The 24,530-nt window shown below is 38.4% G+C and overlaps 1 protein-coding gene across 1 annotated transcript in view; it reads right to left on the bottom strand.

The window, feature by feature from the left end:
- LOC121738005 (putative serine protease K12H4.7) overlaps positions 1–24,530 on the bottom strand; it is a 35,726-nt gene that overhangs the window by 6,319 nt on the left and 4,877 nt on the right. The window contains exons 4-8 of the mRNA XM_042129799.1: positions 9,283–9,393; positions 7,984–8,117; positions 7,281–7,419; positions 3,876–4,021; positions 1,735–1,863 (exon numbers count right to left, since the gene is read on the bottom strand). Of these exons, the coding sequence (XP_041985733.1) occupies positions 1,735–1,863; positions 3,876–4,021; positions 7,281–7,419; positions 7,984–8,117; positions 9,283–9,393 (659 nt within the window). The remainder of the gene's footprint in view (positions 1–1,734; positions 1,864–3,875; positions 4,022–7,280; positions 7,420–7,983; positions 8,118–9,282; positions 9,394–24,530) is intronic.

Raw genomic sequence — 24,530 nt, 5'->3', positions numbered from 1 at the left:
TCTGTCTCTAAAGCTTGATGAGATAACAGACAGGCAGACAAGAGGCAGACACAACATTTCGCACCCATTTCGCTTAGCTATCGCTTTGAGCATGGCGACTAAATCAGAAATTCCGTAACGAAAATAAACCTAACTGTCTAAATTCTGTGTGCGTGCGACTAGACGTATGCGTGTAGACTAGCTATCGCTTTACCGCAGCCGTCCCCGAGTGCCACAAGTATTTTTTAAACTATTGCATTAAATCGCGTCAAAATAGAAAGGACCAAATTTTCATTAACCGCGAGTTCCACAGATAGGATACATCGATGTACCAACGTAATTGTTCTCCGAACTCCGCGGGAGGACTGGGCAAATATAATTGTTACAATATGTAATGTGGAGGTAGGGGAGACAAAAGAGGGAGGTAGGGGGAGGTAAAGGTAAAGGGGGAAAAGGGGGAGGTTGTTTAGGACGAAGATTGAAGGTAATATTGTTTTCTTTTGTTCTAGTAACTTAATAATACTCAACTATTGTTAAGCATCGAAATACCTCTACAATAATAATACTAGATGACGCCTGCAACTCCGTTGCGCCAAAATTAGTTTATCATGGGATTCAAGGTACCTACCTATACTTTCAGTAAATGGGTTTAGCGGTTCCCGCCTCTCATAGCATAATATCACCAAATTGCATTAAAATCGGCTCAAATGTTTAAGCGTTTCCTCTTCAGGACACAGACAGACACACTTTCCTAGTACGGTATATCCCACAACCTGCACATTTTGTGGTGCAGTTTAACATAACAGTTATTTTTATTTATATGTAGAATGTAGTTTTTTTTTTTTTTTTAATGAAATAAGGGGGCAAACGAGCAAACGGGTCACCTGATGGAAAGCAACTTCCGTCGCCCATGGACACTCGCAGCATCAGAAGAGCTGCAGGTGCGTTGCCGGCCTTTTAAGAGGGAATAGGGGAGGGTAGGGAAGGGAATAGGGTAGGGGATTGGGCCTCCGGTAAACTCACTCACTCGGCGAAACACAGCGCAAGCGCTGCTTCACGCCGGTTTTCTGTGAGAACGTGGTATTTATCCGGTCGAGCCGGCCCATTCGTGCCGAAGCATGGCTCTCCCACGTATATTTATTATCATCAGTCAGTCAAGGTGTTATGACGCGAGCCCTCACAAAGCTTGGCTTTTAGCTAGTATTATATGTAATACTAGCTGTTGCCCGCGACTTCGTGTGACTTCGTGGACTTCAGTTTATAGCGCGCGGTGTCAACAAAATTAGTGTCAAAAGCTTTTTAAAACCCTGGTACCCCTTAAATCAAAATACCCAAAACTGTTATGAGTTTTGGAACTAACTTAATTTGAACAAATTTACGCATTTTCACGCCCTTACAACCCCTTTTTCCACTTAAAAAGTAGCCTATGTCCTTTCTCAATCTGTGTACAAAATTTCATTACAATCGGTTCAGTAGTTTTGGCGTGAAAGCGAGACAGACAGACAGACAGACAGAGATACTTTCGCATTTATAATATTAGTATAGATAGTATAGATTAGTCCGATACGTCGATTGTCCCCCGCTTTCCTCCACCGATCTTAACCCCACGCGCGGCCTGTTTAAGTAAGTAAGTAATAAGTTTATTTCTCCGAAAAATTACATATGCAATTTGTGGGAGACATGGAGCCCAAACTAAGCCAAGGCCTGTATATTGGTACCCCAGGCCCGCCCTCACAAACAATGGAGTATACTCACTGACAGCATCAGGAGCATCATAGCTGGTGTTGGTGTGACCGGCAAGCACCTCCTGGTACCGGGTCTCGATGCAAGGCTGAGTCCAGGGCTGGGAGGTTATCCAAGTCGACAGACGCTCGACTGGGTCTCCTGAAAAGAAGCATTATAATGTTAAATTAAGAAATTTAAAAAACAACTTCCGAATTTTGATTTATGGCCCTGTATTCCCAAAAACGGTCGATTTTCAAGATTTAAAAGTGACAAGGGACATAAAAATATAGTATTTAAATTCTGAAAAAAATATATGTGCTAGTTAAGGATCTAACACAGTGGAATTTATATGTATTCCATTACACAATATCATGAACTTCACTCGATAGAAAACAATCCCAAAGTTACCTCCTCCTTTAACGAAATTGCCATACTATGTCCAAATTATATATGCTATACGTGGGAGAGCCATGCTTCGGCACGAATGGGCCGGCTCGACCGGATAAATACCACGTTCTCACAGAAAACCGGCGTGAAACAGCGCTTGCGCTGTGTTTCGTCGAGTGAGTGAGTTTACCGGAGGCCCAATCCCCTACCCTATTCCCTTTCCTACCCTCCCCTATTCCCTTCCCTACCCTCCCCTATTACCCTATTCCCTCTTAAAAGGCCGGCAACGCACATGCAGCTCTTCTGATGTTGCGAGTGTCCATGGGCGACGGAAGTTGCTTTCCATCAGGTGACCCGTTTGCTCGTTTGCCCCCTTATTTCATTAAAAAAAAAAAAAAATTGGAATTTTCAGATAATTTTTGCACTGAATTAAAGACAAAGAATATATCTAGGGCGTTTCGTTTTTTGACTCAATTTAATTGATGTATAAAATAACGACGAACAAAAAACTATAAAATTGCAGGCGCAAAGGTTCGGCTGGTACGCTTTCAATCACACACTTTGCGCCTGCAATAGGCTTGATGACTATTTTTTTTTCTTATTGGTAATTGAAAGACCCTTAAAAAATAGAAACATCGCTGAAAGAATGACTCTGATAGCTTAAAAATTCGCCAAGATATGACAATTCAAATATCTCATAAAATAGACCTGCCCGAAACGCTCCATACAAAGTGCTACGAAAGACTGACGTCAGTCTTTCGTAGTTTGTACGCATCGGGAGACAACTTTGTTCGACAGGTATATTAAATATTGCGTTTATGAAAGTGGTTTCATAACAAAAGTTGCTTTTAATTGCATAAGTTATCGAATGGTATACAAATATTAAGAAATTTTATTAAAAAAAAATCGACTTGAATATCCAACTTTGAAGGCGCAAACACAAAAAATACAAATGCTATCAAGCTGAAATTTTGGGAACACTTATTTTTCACCGTGATTTCTTTATTTTATTAAAAAAAATCGTTTAATATTTGACCTTGTCATCATCCCTATTTTATAGTTTTTTGATAACCCCCTATATACTAAATTTCATGAAAATCGTTGGAGTCGATCCCGAGATTCCAATTATAAATATATATTATATATACAAGAATTGCTCGTTAAAGATATAAGATAAGGAAAATAAAAATATTTTTTACGATCTTAAATAGTTCTTACTTTATTCTTATTAAGTATGGATTGTAAAGTACGCGTCGTTAAGTCCTACTTATTTCTAAAGGGCCCCCAGTTTATGAGTAGACCCCTTGTAAAATATGAATGTCCTTTCTTTCATAACTTACTTTAAACATAGTTTATAAGGGTTTGATATAGAGGTTCCTAGATGACGCCCGAAACTCCGTTGCTCCAAAATTCGCGCGGGAACCGTACATATTTCCGGGACAAAAATGTTTCGCCCTTTTCCGGGATTCAAAGTATCCCTATACCAAATTTCAGCAAAATCGTAACAGACAGACACATTTTCGCTTTTATTGGCATGGATTGCTTTTTGTCGTCTCATACATAGAGTTGGAGCTACCGAGCTTACATAAAACCACAAGAGCTTACCGTGACTCTCAGTGATGACGTCACACGCGGCGGGTATGTCCCCTGGCGTCGCGTATTGCACGAGATAGTGCAGATATCTGGAGGTACTAGTCTAGCATAAGCCAAAAGAGCTCACCGCTCTGATCTGTACAATTAAAGAGCTGGAGCTACCAGGCTCACATAATACCACAAGAACTCACCCTGACTCCCGGTAATGATGCTACACGCTGCGGGTATGTTCCCTGGCGTCGCGTACTGCACGAGGTAAGCGAAGGTCTCTGTTATCCCGAACCAGAAGAACGTGGCCACGTCGAGCGGGGACGAGGATTGCAGGAGCGAACAGGTGCTGTGAAAAGTTTTAGGGTTAGGTTAGGTTTGTTAAGGCATAAAAAAAGTTAGGCATATTGCGATGCGATGTATAATGAGCTATTCGAATTTGAACTTTATGTAATAGATAGAAAGATACACATTGAACTATCAATATACACAGTAGGTAAGTTCCGAAATATACCCCTGTGTATTGGCCAACGCTCGTGACGTCATGAATAGACACCGTACTATATATCGTAAATATGAACTTTTTTTATACTTTTGGATGGGCAAATTTATGAGGTTGGGGCATTTCTGTTAGAGACACAGAGGTAAAAAGTAACTCTTTCATGGCTGCTACTTTTACAGTGAATTCTATACAAGTGACATACACATTCTAATTCCTAAAGTATTATAAACTTGTTTTGTTACGTTCGGTATAACATATCGCCCATGACTATTAACAATGTCGGATGTGCAAAATCGTCATTATTGTTTTATTTCATAAAATATGTCCTTATAACCAAGGCTATCATGAGCTGAAAAGAAACAATCTGTATTATGCGTCGTTTCGGAAATAGCCACATTAAAAATGTCGTATATTACTAAGATAGCCCGCTAACAATGTCGGATAGTCACTACCTACGTTATTAACGGAACGCAGAAACGAGTAAAAGCGCACGATGTACCACATCCGACTATGTTAACGGAGGGAATGGACGTCGCGCTGTTTCTTGTTTTTTTGCTACCGTAGTTATATTTTTTTACTTTTTTAACGCCATTTTCAATGTCTACAAGATCAGCACGGCCAATTAAAACTTGGTACTCAACGCAATGAAGAAAAATATAGTAAAAGGCAAAAAATGCTGCTGGTAATATTATGTCCAAAGCTAACGCTAGTGCGGAAAATGGTATTTACTATTCTTTATAAAAAAAAATAATATTTTTACAGTATAGCTTATGTTTTATTGCTTTAGATTTGATTATGAGATAAATTTTTAACTTCATCAACATTAATTTATTGTAGGTAATTTAAAATTGTAGGATGTACCACATCCAACGTTCTTAACCGGTTTTTCAAATGTGTAAAATGTCAGTAGTACCATATACATTTTAATCGGTTTTGTAAATGGTTAAATTGTCGGTAGTGCCACTTCTGACATTGTTATGTGGATTTATAAATTGGTAAAATGTCGGTAGTACTAAATCATAATAATTTCATTTACTATTTTCTGTATTCCCCACACATTTAGGCACTATCATCTCTCCATCATATTTGGAATGTCTAGATGAGATCGATAGCCGGTCGTTCGACTTGCAAATATAATATTTTCCATTACACATCCGTGGTAGCCGCCGCCGTTGCCGCGTCAGCGTGGGCGCCTTATTTTGAGCTTTAATCAAACTGTCCTTACTTCTAAAATATTTGGCCCATGGTAATAATTTAAAGGACAATCCTATTTTTCACATAATTCCGATTAATATTTTGATATTTATGTAGGTAAGGATTAATAACGAATATGCAAAAAAAAATCACGCTAGAAGGAGATGATTTTAAGTAAATTTTTTAATAATAAATAAATAAAAAATGTTTTATTTCTGAGTAGATTTTAAGAAAATACTTTCAGAATGTTAATATTAGCTACGGTGTCTACCACCGGTTCGGGAACTATCCCGGCGAGAAGAACCGGATAATGATAGTAATGGTTATTATCCGTTAACCTTAAAATATAGACATAAGCTGCCTTGGGCTTTTTTGTAGATAATGATGAGCACTATAAACATGTATAACATTATTTTGATGTATCATCAGTATTTTTCGTAGCGGAAGCGAAATAATGAAATTTTTGGCAAATTTTTACCACTTTGAGTTATGTTTTTGCTATTTTCGGTAGGATCTTTGCAAATGATGTAGCTGTGTTCTTTGCAAATGATGTAGCTGTGTTCTTTGCTAATGATGTAGCTTTCTAAAAGTAAAAGAATTTTCAAAATTAGTAGAGTAGTCGAAATTGGTTTTCATCTGTGTGTAAAAATATATGGACGTATACACTTACACAAGCGTGATTGAACATGAATTCTATGAGATTAAATTGTCAACGATAAGTTCTGCTGTCATGTACCTATGTCTTTTTACCACACAGTGTTACTGATAGTGACATCTCGCTTGCTCAGGCCTTTGTTTCTCTTGTTGTTTTTCTCATATTAACTTTATGGTCGGGACTCGGGTACATTACGTCACGAATCACGACCACTAGTCAGTACACTGGGTTACATATTAGAACGCGCTTAAACTTATGCGTGGCATATGCTAGTTCAGTGCCAAGAACTTAACGTAAGTGTCAACTCCATATTTTGTGTATGAACGGTTTCAGATACGGAGAGACAGTTGGCACAACACCTCTATTGTTATGTGTTAGAATTTATTATTGTTTAGTGCAGTGTCGTCAATAGAATAATAACACTATCACTATTTACTATGTATAAAACAAGATTGAGTCTGTCTCTATGTTATTACGGCCGCACCAGAGACATTTAACGATGATTAAACTTAAATTTAATCAAGAGTTTGACATAATTGTATGCCCATTGTGGCTACTAGTACAGTTCGACAAGGCTTTATTTGAACGTGGCGAGAAAAGGAACTTTAGTTCCTTCTATCATAGAAAAACGTCATTTTTGACATGTGTTTGACAGTCTCCTTTACCAGCAGCGCTCCTGTCAATGTCACCCACGTTCAAATAAAGCCTTGTCGAACTGTACGTGAGCCCTAGAACAATTTTTTTTTATTACTATCAAGCAATTTTTTTGTGAATAGCTTCATTTTGATAAGACAAACAACATCTTTATCTGCGAAAATCTTGAAAGTGGTAGCTAACAGAGATAGAAAGGTATACTTACTTTGATTTGATGGTCCTTAAATATAGATTATTCTATTTGTTATATAATTTAAGAGGAACTATTAACCTCCTTCGGCATGGTGTTAGTGTGCGTGCGACTACAAGTATACGATTATAATTATTGCATAAGTTGATAAATATGCTATGCAATAGCTTTACCGCGGCAGTCCACGAGTGCCACACGTATTTTTTACTGCAAAATGTACGGTTCCCCAGCAAAGTTGCAGGAAAACCGAGCTAGTTATTTACAAGCTGATAAAATATCTTAGTTGGGTATCTTGGATAGTTTTTACTGCAAAATGTATCATTCCCCACATTGAGATACTTATATAATAATCTTAGATGATTCCCCACCAAAGTTTCAGGAAAACCTAGCCTAGTTAACCAGCTGATACTTACTTGAACAACTCCGACACCCTCTGCACCCCAGCCGTCGTGGTGATCAGCTCCAGCATCATGTCTACCGCCTCCCCCACCGCGTCCACACATGCCTGGCCCCCCTGCGTGCGCAGAGCCTCGGTTATCACTTCGAGGTATTCTGCAAGAGGTAAATCACCTTCTCAAGGATCTCTTAATATGTTATGGGTTCCTGGTACCTCAAATTTTATAACGCGCACAAAGAGAGGGACTAATAAGGGGGAAAATCGTTTATTGAGGGGAAACCATCCGCTTTTTCGGGATAAAAAGTATCCTATGTCCTTTCTCGGGACTCAAAATATCTCCACACAAAATTTCAGCAAAATCAGCGGGGCTAAAATGGTCGCTTTGAAGAACATGATATGAATCATAATATGATTCATTTTTCTAAAATCGCAAAATGCAACACTGCTTACAATTCATTTCTGTATTTTTGTACTGATTTGACATTTGTCAGTTTGACAGTTTTGACAATTGCTAAATGTGATCATTTTAGCCCCGCGGTTCACTGGTTTGGGCGGGAAGAGGTAACAGATAGATGACAGACATACGCACGTTCGCATATTTTATAACGGTAACAATGGATTGATAAATAGGAAATCCGACATTTTATCACCAATGCCAGTGTTTCTATTCCTTCGCATTCCCCTTTAGCCTTTCTTAGATTCCACCATCACCTCCATACCTGGGAAGTCCTCCTGAGCCCTCAGCGGTCCGCTGTCAGAGAAGGCGGCAGTCACGAGGTGCGGATAGCCCAGACGAGCCCACGTCGCCATGGAGCCGGCGTAGGAGCAGCCCACTAGAGAGACTGTTGCGTTTCTGAAACAAGTAGGATAGCTTAAAGAAAGTTCATCGACAGGGTATCGACATTCGACAGCAACGTAACAGGCTATCGGCAGAATTGTAGCGTTCCTGAAACAGCAGGACAGCTTACAAACAGGTATAATTAACAGGGTATTGACAGCAACGCAACAGGCTAAAGCTGATCGGCGATCGCACATTTGTCAGCAGTCAGCACCCTATCTACATACACGTACACGAAATTCGACACGTACGGTGCGGAATGCGGATGAATGTGCGAGGTTTCACATCATTTCATACAACGAGTCCTAAAATGCGGCGCGTGCCGCGTACGACGCGTGCGTTTAAGTCGCCTGGGGATCCGTCGCGTTTCTGCGACAGATCATGTCAGCTTACAAACAAAAAATATGTTATTTGACAAGGTATAAGCGAGACCAATGTAACCAAAGAAGTCTTTGAACGCAACAGGCTGTTCAGGGGGAATGTTTCGTTTCTGCCACAGATCATGTCAGCTTACCACTGACCTCCTTTACACAAGTACGCTGGACTTATGATACCCACCTGCTTTTTGTGCCTATTTGAGCCCCCAATGCGGGGGAAGAGAACTAAATCTGACGTGAATTGCTAATGGCCGCTTAATCGTTATTGGTTGTCATCACTAGTATTAGTTCCATTGACTTTTATAGAGATTAGTTCCAAGTACTCTCACTACTGCTATCAGCATTCAGCGCCAATATGCGACTTACAAACGTCATTTTTACGTCAGATTTAGTTCTCTTCCCCCGCATTGGGGGCGCTGATTCCTCTTCAAATAGGCAAAAAAGTAGCTGTCATTTTAAAGAGTATCAGTCCAGCGTATTTGTATAATGGAGGTCAGTGCAGTTTACACAAAAGTTAACAACGTTCAGCAAGTAATTTGACAATCCGACATGCTGCACACAGCTGCACATGTCATAATATCAGAATATTAATAGTATAATATATTAAGTCTATGATAGAAACGTTGTTAAACGTCAAACAAAACAAAAATAAATGAATTTGAATTTGAAAACTTTTTGTTTACTGTCTGTGCTGGTGCAGCTGCCTCTAGATGTACGCTGCTGCCCACCGAGGCCTAGGACGCTGCCGCCCCTAGGCCGCGGCCTATACGGCCTCACTCACTCACCTATGGGCTAGGTCTCACCTGTAGTATCCATCTTCGAAGTCATCACTCTTGACATGTTGTATGAACTGCACGAGGTCGCCTATCGCCTGGTCGACATTCAGGTAACGAAGATCCTCCACACTGGTATCCCTGCAACCAATAGATTAGGTAACTAGATTTCAAATTCGAATTTCAAATTTTCAAATTCTTTAGGTATTAAGCACAGAATAATATTATATAATAGCATTTAAATTATTATAGTCAAGACAATTTGAGGTGGCAACAGCGGTCATTGACCTTTCTAGTCCAGGAGCTACGTGAAAAATACTCGCACTGCATTCTGTTAACGGTAGGAATAAAATTGAATCCTTGTAAAGAAACAGACTATTATATTTTCATTAGAAATGGCAATCAGACATCGGACGCACGCCAAAATTAGGCGAGAATCGTACATTTTTAGAAATTCTTGGCCGAACTACGAAGGGTAAAGACGGAAAACTTTAACGAAGACATTGCTATGTTACGTTATTGAATGTACAGTAGGTTATTGGTGGAAAATCAAGCTCAATCCATACTAATTCGTACTAATTTATTATTATAAATACGAAAGTGTGTACCTGCCTCATGTCTGTTGTTCACGATTATAGCGCTTTAAACCGATTTTGCTGAAATTTGGTGTGGACTGTGGAGAAACTTTGAGTTCCGCAAAATACTGTAGTAATGGGATAATTTTTATCTCGGAAAAAATCCCGCAAAAAGGCAGCCTATTCGTTTCCCGTAATTGGGAATTACGTTCGTTTTTCTTCGTACGGAAAGAATTCCACACGTGTACGTTTCAACACTTTCAACTTTCAAGTGCAAAAGTTCGCGCTTGAAAAAAAACCGTACGTTTGCGCTAGTCTCAAGTCTCAACTCTCACAGAATTTCGAATACGGAAAACGAATTCGGAAATCGAATACAGCAAACGTGCGTTTGTAGCCAGCCTAAAGGGAACTCCATAACAGAGACATCGTCTGTCCGTCTGTCTGTAATCGTATCTTTAACAGTGACAGACTTTCACATACATTTGTTGCAATCACAAATAGTATGTCATTTTGAAAGCTATTAGGATTGTAACATTGTAAGAAATCTGAAAAAATAATTTCAACCTTATAATTTATAGGTTTAAAGTTCATATTTCACTGTAGTAATCTATTGCACCTGAAAAAATTAAATTTCGACCTTATAACTATGATGAGAAAGTTTAAATTTCACTGTTTATTTTACGTATATACAAACAGCTGTCCGTCTGTGTACTCAGCGACGCGTCGTAATGACAATTAGTTGCAGGCGTAGGGCTGACGAAACTGTACATTTTGCACAAAATACCCTGCTGACATTTGAGAGGCTTCTCTTATTAGTTATTAGAGACAGAGTCGAGTTATCCTAAAATTTTTAGGCCTTTTTAGGGTTCCGTACCCAAAAGGTAAAAGCGGGACCCTATTAGGTACTAAGGTTGGGTTGCACCAACTAACTTTAACTACAATGCAAAATGTCAAATCTTTGGTTAAAGTTAAACATGGACACCATCAAGACGCCGTATTTAACCATAATCACAGAGCTCGACAAGGTTTTAAATGCACGTGGCGAAAAAAGGAACTAACGCTGTCATCATACAAGAACGCTATTTTTGACAGTTGACAGTTCTCCTTTACTAGCAGCGCCCCCGCCCACGTTCATTTATAACCTTGTTGGACCAGCTGTCATCTGTCAATTTCTCCGGTCCAAGTTAAGATTAAAGTTAAAGTCAAATTTAGCCTTAACTATAACCATAAATTTAACTTTAACCACGCCTCTGGTGCAACCCACCCTGACACTTCGATGTCTGTTTGTGATTACAGCGGCAACAGAAAATACATAAATAATTTGTGAAACTTTCATCTGTCTACCCATCGCAGTTCTTGAGACGGACAGACGGACAGACAGCGAAGTCTTAGTAATAGTTTCGTTTTTATTGGGCATAATCTAAGGAACCCTAAAAAGTAAAAAGGCTCTAAAACCAAAGTTAGATTTCGCCAAAAGACTTTCTTTCTAACTCTTCTGGCAATGTATCAAGACAAAAGTTGTGTCAGACAACAAAATACTAAATAAACTTACTTTTTAGTTTTTACGCTTTTCAACTGAATTTTTGTTCATTCGGAAATAAATTTCGTAACAAATAGACAAAAAATTTCACTCAGACATCCATTATAATATTATAATCTGTATATATAAAACTCAAAGGTGACTGACTGATTGACATAGTGATCTATCAACGCGCAGCCCAAACCACTGGACGGATCGGGCTGAAATTTGGCATGCAGGTAGATATTATGACGGAGGCGTCCGCTAAGAAAGGATTTTGATAAATTCCAACCCCAAGGGGTTAAAATAGGGGATGAAAGTTTGTATATAATAATACTTCTTAACGCGAGCGAAGCCGCGGGCAAAAGCTCGTTAATATTATAAACGCGAAAGTGTGTCTGTCTGTCCGTTACCTCTTCACGTCCAAACCACTAAACCGATTTTGCTGAAATGGTATGAAGATACTTTGAGTCTAGAGAGATTACCCGAAAAAATATGATTAGTATAAGTACCGCGCATAAAGTTAATATACCTAGCGGAAGAGAGAAACAAAGGCCTGAGAAAGAGAGATGTCACTATCAGTAACACTGCGTGGTAAAAAGAGACGTGTGATACATGACAGCAGCACTCTTTTTTAACGTCCAGTCGGCACGTGTCGCACGTTGACAATTTAATCTCATAGAATTCATGTTCAATCATGCTTGTGTAAGTGTATACGTACACATATATTTACACACAGATGAAACCAATTTCGGTTTCGTTTGACAGCTCGAGATTGTTGCTCTATTCCGCTAGGTATATTAACTTTATGGTACCTACCGCGCGACAAACGAATTTTGTCGCGCGTCAATTAGCCACAAATAAAGTTGAGGTTCCGATATCGAGGAATATTAAATACGGCAAAACAACATCTGACGGATCAGGTAGTGTCAGCCCTGTTGCCGCATGACCCGGCGACTCGTAAGTGTCACTATAATGACAGTAATGATCACAGATTAGGATGTCCGTTTTGCATACGACAGTATATTATAAGTCTATGGTTATGCACATGCATGATGCAAGAGAACTCGGCGAAACATGGCGGTAGCGGTCATTGGCTCGCTCTCAAAAAACTTGTCATTTTCTATATAAACCGCGATTGACAATGGACTAGGAACGTCTGACACTTCATTGTCAATCAAATCAAAGTTTTTGACAAGGAGTCAATGACCGCCACCGCCATGTTTCGCCGAGTACAACTTAGAATTATAATTTATAAGCAAGGATGGGCTTGAATTTATTTTCTGTATTATATTTATAATACTAGATGTCGCCCGCAACTCAGTTGCGTTAAAATTCGTTTATCATGCGGGAACTGTAGGTACATTTTTCGGAAAAAAAATATTCTATGTCCTTCCCTGGGAGTCGGGACTCAAAGTATCTACATACGTAATTTCAGCAAAATCGGTTTAGAGGTTTGGGCGTGAAGAGGTAACAGACAGACAGACAAACAGAATATCATATTTATAATATAATAATTTACTAATATTGGATGCGATTTTAATGCCTGTCTGTCTGATGGCCCTTCACCCGTTTAGACCGCTAAAGCGAACTTTTAAGAGGAGTCCACACCGCCCTTTTTTCCATACAAACGTTGTCCCCTGTTTCCTCCCTGGATAATGCTAGTAGAGTTATAATTTTTTTCCTGAATATCTACGGCCACTAATACAATGTCCCTATGTTTTCTTTTTTTTCATAATTTAATTATTAAATAAGATATGAACGTTCAAAAACCCAAAAAAATGGCCAGATTTTCCGCTGTGTTCAAACGTCCAGAAAACAGATTTGGCTAGATTATACAAAAAAAGCAAAACATAGGAACACAGCTCAAGCCTTTTTTAAATCTTTAATGAAAAAAGTACTTAAATCGGTTAAGTTTTCGAGAAGGAATCAGGGGACAACGAATCGTTGATTTTCTGGATTTTCTGCAGTTGTCTCTATCGCGTTCTGCGGTATAGGCTTGAGGTAAGGGAGACAGCTATAGATATTATACGTACTTTTTTTTCATTTCTCTAGGCCTTGGTGTATCCTCTTAAAGACGGGAAAAGACGTACGATACATTTTATTCCGGAAAAATGTACGGTTGCCGCACTATAAACGGATTTTAGACTGAGTTGCCGGCGTCATACATAATATAATGTTATACAGTAAATCCACATGGCATCCAATTACATGTACAACAAAAACAATTATCTGATTTCAATTTCGAAACCATGCATAAATGAGTAGCTGTGATTGTCTGCGGTACTACCAATTATGGCCTATGTGACTGTGTAAGGGGACGTCCATAAGTTACGTAAGTGGCAAGGGTCATGCAGCATGCTGCTACTCGCTGCGGGCTACCAATGTTTTTAAGAGGATACAACAGGGGCTAGAGAAATGAAAAAAAAGTACGTGTAATATCTATAGCTGTCTCCCTTACCTCAAGCCTATACCGCAGAACGCGATAGAGACAACTGCAGAAAATCCAGAAAATCAACGATTCGTTGTCCCCTGATTCCTTCTCCAAAACTTAACCGATTTAAGTAATTTTTTCATTAAAGATTAAAAAAAGGCTTGAGCTGTGTTCCTATGTTTTGCTTTTTTTGTATAATCTAGCCAAATCTGTTTTCTGGACGTTTGAACACAGTGGAAAATCTGGCCATTTTTTTGGGTTTTTGAACGTTCATATCTTATTTAATAATTAAATTATGAAAAAAAAGAAAACATAGGGACATTGTATTAGTGGCCGTAGATATTCAGGAAAAAAAGTATAACTCTACTAGCATTATCCAGGGAGGAAACAGGGGACAACGTTTGTATGGAAAAAAGGGCGGTGTGGAATCCTCTTAACCCTCGACGAAAACAGAAGGTTGTTATTTTGATGGATGTTCGGCTTGTGAGCATCTATAAACGGGTGGACCGATTTTGATCTAGTTTTGTTTGAAAGCTGACGTGATCGAGAGTGTCTGAATCTATGTATAGGCATCATCATCAGCCCACAAAATTTGAGTCATGAAAGCTTATTAGTTTTGAATCGGGGGTTTTTGAATTTCTTAATTTAACAATAATAAGCTCCAGAAAATCCATACAATTTTACTTTTAATGCTTTGGTGTACTTATGTCTATATCTGTCTCCCTGTATCCCTTTAACATCTAAGGATAAAGAAAATTGGCCATGGAATGGATATACATTGACTCCGGAAAATGGACATAGGATACCAAAAATAATTTTGTATCGCAAAGGGAAAAAGGGGTCAAAAATTCTGAAATATAATAAGTTTTACGTGGTGTATGAATGTCCCCTAATGCTTATAAATTATATCTGTCCGCAATGTTTTAATTGAAAAGTTTAAACCACTGTTTCCACTTGTACCTATTATAAAATAATGAAAATTAAAAATGTATGAATAAAAATCTCTATTAATTAATATATTATAATCATATGATGTTTAAAGAAATTTTTAATTTGGCTTTTCACGTTGGTCTAAGATGAACAAAAACAAGCCATAACGAACGACAAATTCATCTATGCCCATGATCGGCGTTGGCAAATCATGATGGCAAACATGGTTTTCTAACACAGCTCAAGGTAGAAAGTGGACAAAACTATTATAGAAAACGACATAAAATTCTCCCTACCGCAGATCCTTACAGTGTGTCTGCCTGTCTGTCTGTCTGACGCCCCTCTTCACGCACAAACCACTACACTGATTTTGCTGAAATATGGTATGAAGATACATTGAGTCCCGGGAAAGGACATAGGTTATATTGTATCCAGGAAAAATGTACGGTTCCCGCGCGGTAAACTATTTGCTACGCAGCGGAAAACGTCATCTAGTTTTGAATAAAAACCGCACCAAAATCGCGCTTAGTACTCGTATCTACATACACAGTCAAAAATAACACCGCCTTTTTTGCAAGGAGGTTAACACACTGCCTCCACTTGACTGACATATTGGAGTTGCTGACACCTCATAACTTATGCGTCCCTGGTACATACGATATAATCGGTATAGTAGCTTGACAGTATAGTATGTTTTTATAAAATAATGGGCAAACGAGCAAACGGGTCACCTGATGAAAAGCTACCGTCGCCCATGGACACTCGCAACATTAGAAGAGCTGCAGATGCGTGACCGGTTGCTACAGTATGGGTGGATTTCTTCACTCTTGGCTAAAAATACCTAAACAACAGGCAGACAGACGGACAGACAGCGAAATATTATTAACTAGATGACGCCCGCAACTCCGTCGCGCCAAAACTCGTTTACCGCGCGGGAACCGTACATTTTTCCGGGATAAAAAGTATCCTATGTCTATTCCCGGAATTCAAAGTATCTCCATATTTAAACAAAAAAATTAAACAAAAAAATTCCCCGTTTTTTTTCACATTTTCCTCTGATCCTTCGCTCCTATTGGTCGCAGTTGAATGTTGTATGGCCTAAATCCTTCCTTAATAAATGGACTATCCAACATTTAAAAAAAATCAGTTCGAACCAGTAGTTTCTGAGATTAACAAGTTCAAACAAACAAATTGTTCAGCTTTAGACTGAAAGCATATTCATAAGTATAAGAATATTCCAGTCTACTCTCCACTAACTGGCACCAGCAGTACAATGTAAGCGCGTATGGCACTCTGCCAGTTGCCAGAGCTGCCAGAACTTATGGCACGTTTTAAAAACTCCATTTATTCTTGATTAATGACTATTCAGTATTTATGGGGGTTTCTTTTGAGAGTTTTTGTTGACGATTTATTAGTATGCTGATGATATGAATTTGTTAGCTTTAAAGTTAAGTTACTCAATGAATATTATACTATGTTTTATCCTTGTCTAAGCTTTTCTTATGTATCAGAAAAGGACATAACTTAATAAATAATAACCATGAAGCTAATGTTAGCTTCATGATAATAACTGTATTTAAAAAAAATCGAATTCAAAATTGTACGTAATTGAGAATTAAAACCTACCTACCTCCAAAACAACTGAACCGATTTTGATGAAACTTGCACTATAACCTAAGTTGAAAAATACCTTGTACAACAAAAAAGAATTACTGAAATGGTAGTTCCAGAGATATTATGCGAACTCAAACATAAAAACAAATTTAAAACCATACATAAATACTTACATACACCTTTGAAAGGCACATTTGTTCAGACGCTGATATAGACTAACATATTATACAAAAATTAATCAGTTCTGGAAATCCTCCTTTTTTCGGTTAAAAAGTCGGTTAAAAATATGAGTGACACTCAGCCTGGACTGCCATGCCGCCGTAAAACAATTGCATTTTTTATCAACTTATGCAATAATAATAATCCATACTAATATTATAAATGCGAAAGTATCTCTGTCTGTCTGTCTGTCTATCTGTCTGTCTTGCTTTCACGCCAAAACTACTGAACCGATTGCAATGAAATTTTGTACACAGTTATTCTAGAGTCTGAGAAAGGACATAGGCTACATTTTGATGTGGGAAAATATCTTATTTCCATGAAAATATCGATGAAAATGAATTCGCATTGCGCGTGGCCAGCGCTCATCCCGGGGGTCCTGGGTTCCAGTCCCGCAGGCGGAACAAAAAGTTTTCAATGTTCCTGGGTCTTGGATGTGTATTAAAATAAAATTTCAAAAATCTTAAACATATTTTATGTATAATACTAGCTGTTGCCCGCGACTTCGTCCGCGTGGACTTCAGTTTATAGCGTCAATCAACAAAATTGGTGTCAAAAGCTTTTATAAAAAAACCCTGGTACCCCTTTAATCGATACAGCTGTGCAGTGTGCACACCATAAGTATTTAATTTTTTTATATTAAACTTTATATTTTATGCCAAATTTTAAAGCTTATTTAGCTCCAATTACACAACTTTACCCATAAACTATTTATCATTGATAGATTTAAGGTTACGTCACTGCACAGATAAAGTACTGAGTTATTTAATACCGTAGAATAGATATAACAATCGAAAAAAATCGAAACTTAAATGTAAGATGATACCACGTCTTATAGGAAGACTTTTGAGCAAGCGTCAGCGCGATGTAGAAGACGCACGGCGCCATCTATTATGAACTGTTGGAACTAACTTAATTTGAACAAATTTACGCATTTTCACCCCCTTACAACCCTTTTTTCCAGTAAAAAAGTAGCCTATGTCCTTTCTCAGGCTTTAGACTATCTGTATACAAAATTTCATTACAATCGGTTCGGTAGTTTTGGCGTTTGGCGTGAAAGCGAGACTGACAGACAGACAGACAGACATACAGAGATACTTTTGGCGTTTGGCGTGAAAGCGAGACTGACAGACAGACAGACAGACAGAGATACTTTCGCATTTACAATGTTAGTATAGATTATGTGCACACTGCACAGCTGTTTTTGGGTATTTTGATTAATTAAGGGCCGCGCTACACCGGAATGACAGCGGCGAGGCGAGCACTTTCAGCGCTGCCATTCCGGTGTAGCGCGGCCCTAAGAGGGGTACCACTTACCAGGGTTTTAAAAAGTTTTTAAATTTGACACAAATTTTGTTGACACCGCGCGCTATAAACTAAAGTCCACGCGGACGAAGTCGCGGGCAACAGCTAGTAATAATATGTATGGACGCTTCACACCACGTCAGTCTGGCCCCGTGCTAAGAACCTGAAGGACTTTACGGGTTATGTACGAGACAATGGAAGTATACTACTTTTATGCATATATAATATGATCCGTTCCTGATTGTCATAACACAAGGTCAACTTAGCATGGGCACAGTATAGCAATATGACATATCCCTATATTGCTATACTGTGGCATGGGATCAGACGACGTGATGTACACTGTCTAATTAATTAGCTATGTCCACATTATGCAATTTATTAAGATATTCAACTTTCGTTTGGCATATTCAATAATTGAATGCGTCAAAATCCACCCGCGTTGAAAGAAAAGTGTCATAGCGAGCGTTACGATTTCAACGCGCGTCACGGGCATGCGGCATGCCTCACGTGCGATGTTGACTGCGCTATAACGCATGCCCTTGATGAACAAAAAAAGGCACAGTGTGGACGAAGCTACTGCTATTGTGTGCATGAGTATAATAGAGATTTTAGTCTACTTCTTTTTAATAAAACAAAATTTCAAGTTTTTAGATAAATCTTGAGCACAATCTTAGAGGTAAGAGAGGTTTATTAATGCCTTGAGTATTGGGCCGTGCTGCGGTGTGTCCAATACAGCCCACACCCACTATAGTATAGCTCGTGCAATGACGTCACAGTGCCAATCTGCACCGATTTACAAGATTAAAGGATGGCTGGGGACGCTGTCACACCGAAATGTAACATTTGCAAATTCAAATTCTTTAAATAAAACATACAAATAAATACAAAAATACATTTTTTTGCATTTGATTATTTCGACGAAATTAGAAATGTATGGGATTTGATATATTACATTATAATGTACGATGCAGAGCCTTAATATATTAAGGCTCTGCATCGTCCAAATTTTTTAATCACACGCACACCGTACTTTTTTCCGACTTACAAACTATCATATTATGTCCTTTCTTGGGACCCAAAATTTATCCACAATTTTCGTCAAAATTGGTACCACGGATTTAGCGAAAAAAGAGAACAAACAGACAAACTTTCGCATTTATGATAATATTAGTAACTGTAAAGTGAGTAACTGAATATTAAAATAGCATATAAGCTATATAATAGCAACAATCTATTACATCCAATCTAAAATATTACATAGTGCAGCACAGCTTAAAAACTTAGTTCAAAGCATTAAGTCTGGAAGCCTGGTATAATCCTTGTTCAGGGATTACCAGGCAGTCTATTGTTAATTCACGAAGGTACACTTCCTGTAGAGGCTGGTCCCCTGGTACTCCATTGTATGGAGCATTAACATGCAGACGGTGAATCCAAAGACGAACCGTCTGACTTTGAAGTATTTACTTTGAGCACTTTATATCTAATCTATTTACGTGGTAGAGCCATGCTTCGGCACGAATGGGTCGGCTCGACCGGAGAAATACCACGTTCTCACAGAAAACCGTCGTGAAACAGCGCTTGCGCTGAGTTTCGCCGAGTGAGTGAGTATACCGGATGTCCAATTCCCTACCCTTCCCTTCCCTAATCCCTTCCTTACCTCCCCTACCCTGTAATCTTAATCTTAAAAGGCCGGCAACGCATCTGCAGCTCTTCTGATGTTGCGTGTGTCCATGGGCGACGGTAGTTGCTTTCCATCAGATGACCCGTTTGCTCGTTTGCCCCCTTATTTCATAAAAAAAAGTGTCTAAACACACCATGCTGAAGTTCCGCGGCAAAAGTTCGGCTTAATTCCGCCTGCTACTAAATAACCGATGACACACCATGCCGAAATTCCGTCGCATTATATTGTATGCGTTTAACATTGCTGACGTAATCATGCGGAACTTCCGCATCTGATCGAATGTCGTATGCGATGGCTATGCAATGGTCGCGACGCCTCTACATGATGGCCGTGTTCAGTTGTGTTCAGGTACTTACCATGGGGCCAGACTGACGTGGTCTGAAGCGTCCATAGATATTATTATTATTACAGTTTGCTACGTAAGAGCCGTTTTTTTTACGCACCGTATTGTTAGTTGTTACACTAAAGTAGCAAACTGGAATAAATTCAACATCATAATAATATTATGTCCAAAACAAATATTTTATTCGGTTTTAACATGAACAGTAAGATCTCCTCGAAGAAGAACTCCTCTGACAACAATTCAACAAGCTTCATCAATGAGCGTGTTGTTTATTTCGGTGTGACGGACGGACACACAATTAGTGCGAGCGGCAGGCATGATCTCGTTAATACGTGGGTTCGAATCCCGGGCTATAGCTGGACGATATTATAGTTACATGCATATATATAGTACTTTAGTACCATGAAGTTAATATACCTAACGGAATAGAGAAACAAAGGCCTGAGCAAGAGAGATGTCACTATCAGTAACACTGCGTGGTAAAAAGACGTGTGATACATGAAAGCAGCACTCTGTTTTTGACGTCCAGTCGGCACGTGCCGCACGTTGACAATTTAATCTCATAGAAATCTTGTTCAGATCATGCTTGTGTGTCACACATATCGACTGCTCCTAGGTAGACTATCGTAAGCCACAAAATGGCAAAATTCGTTTTATTGCGAAAATGCATAGGATTAAGTTAGATTTTTTAGGATATACAAGAAAAAATATTTAATTAGAACTACAACTGCCTTTTTTTAAACGTAAACTGTAGTATGTTTGAAACGCCTCCGACGTTATTTATCGTTAGTCCCTTAGCGATAGTCTACGCGGAGTAATACGGGACCATATACCCGAATTTACACATTGTTTGTATCAGTTGCGATTGTCTACGCCGGATGAACACTAACGTAAACTATAGTTTGTACCACTTACAATAGTTTACATTGGAACTTCATTCGAAAAATATATAGCAAGTGTAACTTACGATTTCTTTCGTTGGAATTTTAGTAATGATAAATATCGTATGATAATTATACAATATTCTACTACGGAAACTATTATTTTTTATTTATTGTATCTATATCTTACTACGTTCTACGTCGTACTATTCATTAACATACGATATTTTACCGATCTATTTTTTTAAAACAACTATTATTTATGAAATTAGGGGCAAACGAGCAAACGGGTCACCTGATAGAAAGCAACTACCGTTACCCATGGACACTCGCATCACCAGAAGAGTTGCAAATATGTTTTCAGGTCGTATTAGTCTGGAAATACTGCTGGTGGCAGTTTGTTTCAGTTTTACTGTGAAAGAATCATCAAGGTGATGAGGATGGTATATTTCGATGGCAAAATATTGCAGGAGGTGCGATTACGAGTAATAATTCCTCGGAGCACCTCCCAATGATATAGCAGCTGATAGAAGATGTAGATCGAAGCTACATTTGAGGGTAATTCCAAGGGGTCTAGCTTGTTTGAAACACTATGGCTCTCTTCAATGTAAGCTATCTTTCGTTGATTACTATCCAGAGGGAATAGTTGGTATTTTGTCGCCCATAAGAACATTATTCCACGTGAGGCCGAATCTTCGCCTTGTATACTATCTCGCTCTGTTAAGAATACTAAACTTATTTAAGGCTAACTTGGCCTTAGTCGTTTATCGCCCAAAAACGGAACATTTTTTGGGGATGATAAGTATCTCATGATCTTTCCCGGGATTTAAGGTATCTCCATACCAAAGATCAGAAAAATTGGTTAAGCGGTTTGGGCGTGAGGTGGTAACATACGCATAGACAGATAGACAAACATACTTTTACGTTCATGTGGTGTAAAAGTATACATGTATTTGTACTTGGTTTATGTTTCATGATTTCTTTTTTTGGCCAGGAAACTTTTAAGACTAGTATAGTATCCCAAATGATCCTCTTCCTATAGTCATATTCCTCATGTCAGAGGGTCGTGACTTATCCTTTCTATGACCTTCCTCCTAATGATGTTACGCCAACTTTTCTTTCCTATTTTTGGCCCCTCGAAGAGCCTCGTAGACATTGGACTCATTAATTGTGATGTGGATTTCAGTCCCAATCGTTAGTCCTAACGATTGGGACTGCAGCCCGAGGTCTTTCTCCCTCAGTCTAGCCAGTGACTATTTTAAAATTATCTCCTTTCTTTCTGGCTATGTGTCCATAGTATTGTAAGATATATTGAGGCAGGTGGTAGAGAGCCATGTTTTTATGTTTAGCTTAGCCAGGATGGACGCATTAGTTCTGAAAGAAGTCCATGAAATTTGGCGCATTTTCCTTATCGAAGGCGTCCTATGTTGTGTCTGCGGTTTATAGAATTCAGAGTCCATTTAGATCCGTAAAAGAATATGGAAAATACTTCCGATGAACAAGTTCCGTTTTATTTTTTAAGAAATCTTTTAGTCACGCCAGGTTTTACGCATTTGAGATTTAGCACTCTTAGCCATCCCAATTCTTCTACGGTTATCTTGTTCACAGGAGCCATTTTTCGTAACAGTGGACTCAACAGGCCTTCAGAACAATCCTCAACATGAAATAATATATCTATTACCTAGCAATGGTTTATGGTTTTCTAGATGATGTCCGCAACTCCTAACGTCAAAAATTCGTTCGTTTCGCGAATACCCTATATTTTACCGGTATAGAAAGTATCCTATGTCCTTTTCCAGGACTCTCAAGTATCTTCATACCAAATTTCAGGAAAATCAAACGATTTTCCTCGTTTGGGTCTGAAGAGGTAACGACAGAGACACATTTTCGCATTTATTATAATATTAGTATTGAAGTATGGATTGTGATGGATACTTATCTTATACTTTAAGTTATACAGCATATCAGATAGATTTTTAAGTAAGTATGTTAGAAAATTCCATTATGCCATAGAGCAGACCTTTTTTATTATTGATGCTTTTCAAGCCAACTTAGCTGATTACATACTATATTTTAGCACTTTTTAGCACATCATTAGTATAAATCGTGTCAACGACCTACTTCTAAAATTTAAAACACACTTTTAAAGGTAAACATATATTTTTTGCAACGATAATTTATAATAATTCATTTTCTTAAACATACTATAAATTCGAATTTGGTTATTCCGCTGTAAATGAAGATATGTCTTACATACCGTACAAAAACGTTAAAGAAGTCCCCTGTATAATATGGTAAGTAAACTTTACTATATTTTACCAAGGAAAAATTTCAACGTAAACTGTAGTTAGTGCTAGTTGCAATCATTTTCGTTGTAGATTTTCCAAAGAATAATATCGCAACAATAATTTTAGCTAAACCAAACATATAATATAGTATTTTATTGCATAAGTTAATACCTAAACCTATTGTTTTTGCTCATGCCAAATTTCATAACAATCGGTTGAAAAATGAAGTCGTGGTTCAAATTTGCAACTTCAAACGCTCCTCCTGTAAAGTTGTATTTTTGATGTTGCGACAGTCTACCTAGGACCAGTCGATATTTTTACACACAGATGAAACCAATTTCGGTTTCGTTTGACAGCTCGAGATTGTTGCTCTATTCCGCTAAGCAGGTATATTAACTTTATGTGTAGTACTGTGTAATCAGGCGCGGTCCGAAGGGGGGGGGGGGGGGGTCACGGGGGACATAACCCCCCCCCCAAAATCTGGGACAAATGGATAAATCTCAAAATCTTGCCAAATAATAAAAGGAAATTTCTAGCTACCCCATAGCAGCGACAAATATGCCGTTTCTATAGAAAATGGCAAGCTTTTTGACAGGGAGACAATGACTGCTACTGTCCCCCCCCCCCCTTTACTGTCTGACCCCCTCCAAAAGTTTAGGCTGCGACCGCGCCTGTGTGTGTAATACTACAAATAAACGGAGGTGTATGTGTGTAATGTGTATGTGTTCCTATAATATTATGTATGGAGTTCACTTGTTTTTTGTCTTTGTTTTTTTCTGTGTTTTGTATGTAATGGGCAATCGCCCCAGCGCAGCGCGGCGCGGCGTCATGAATTTTCCCATACAAAGGTGAAAAAAGTTATTCTTTCAGCGCTGCTACTTTCACACTGAGTCAGGGGGTCAGGACACATCTTACAAGTCAGTCTTCTAAGACACGAGAATTGTCAGTAATCCTATTAAGAAAATACTCAAATTTTGTTAGAAAAAACACTAAAATATCAAGTTTCAACTTTCAACATCTTATTTTCTTTTCAAATTTAATAAAGTACATTATTTGCACTATAAAATAAAATACACTTTCAAAGCGAAAATCTAATGTTATTATTAAAATTCCCTTTGCAAAATTAAACTAAGTATGTAATACAAGAATGATATACGAGCTACGACGCCTGTTGAAATAAATTAGCAATATAATTAGTCTGACTTGTAAATACGTTTACATAATATTTTATTAGCCTTTGTTACTAAAAACCGGCCAAGTGCGAGCGGGGCTCGTACTTAGTAAAAAATATACACAGCCGATTGCCGAACATAGAACCTACTCATTTTTTTGGAAGTCGGTTAAATGACTTTTGAGAGAGTGATTTTGTTGTAGCGGCAACACTGATCGGCAACAGAAATAATATTTTGAATGTGTAAAATTTTGAACGTCTACCTATCACAGTTTAGGAGGTATAGGATGGAGGCAGATGAACAGTAAAGTTTTA

Source organism: Aricia agestis, chromosome 22 (genome assembly GCF_905147365.1).
Source record: "Aricia agestis chromosome 22, ilAriAges1.1, whole genome shotgun sequence".
In the NCBI taxonomy this organism is placed as follows: domain Eukaryota; kingdom Metazoa; phylum Arthropoda; class Insecta; order Lepidoptera; family Lycaenidae; genus Aricia; species Aricia agestis.
The sequence above is the reverse complement of the archived record's forward strand: the minus strand, read 5'-3'. Positions and strand labels throughout refer to the sequence as shown.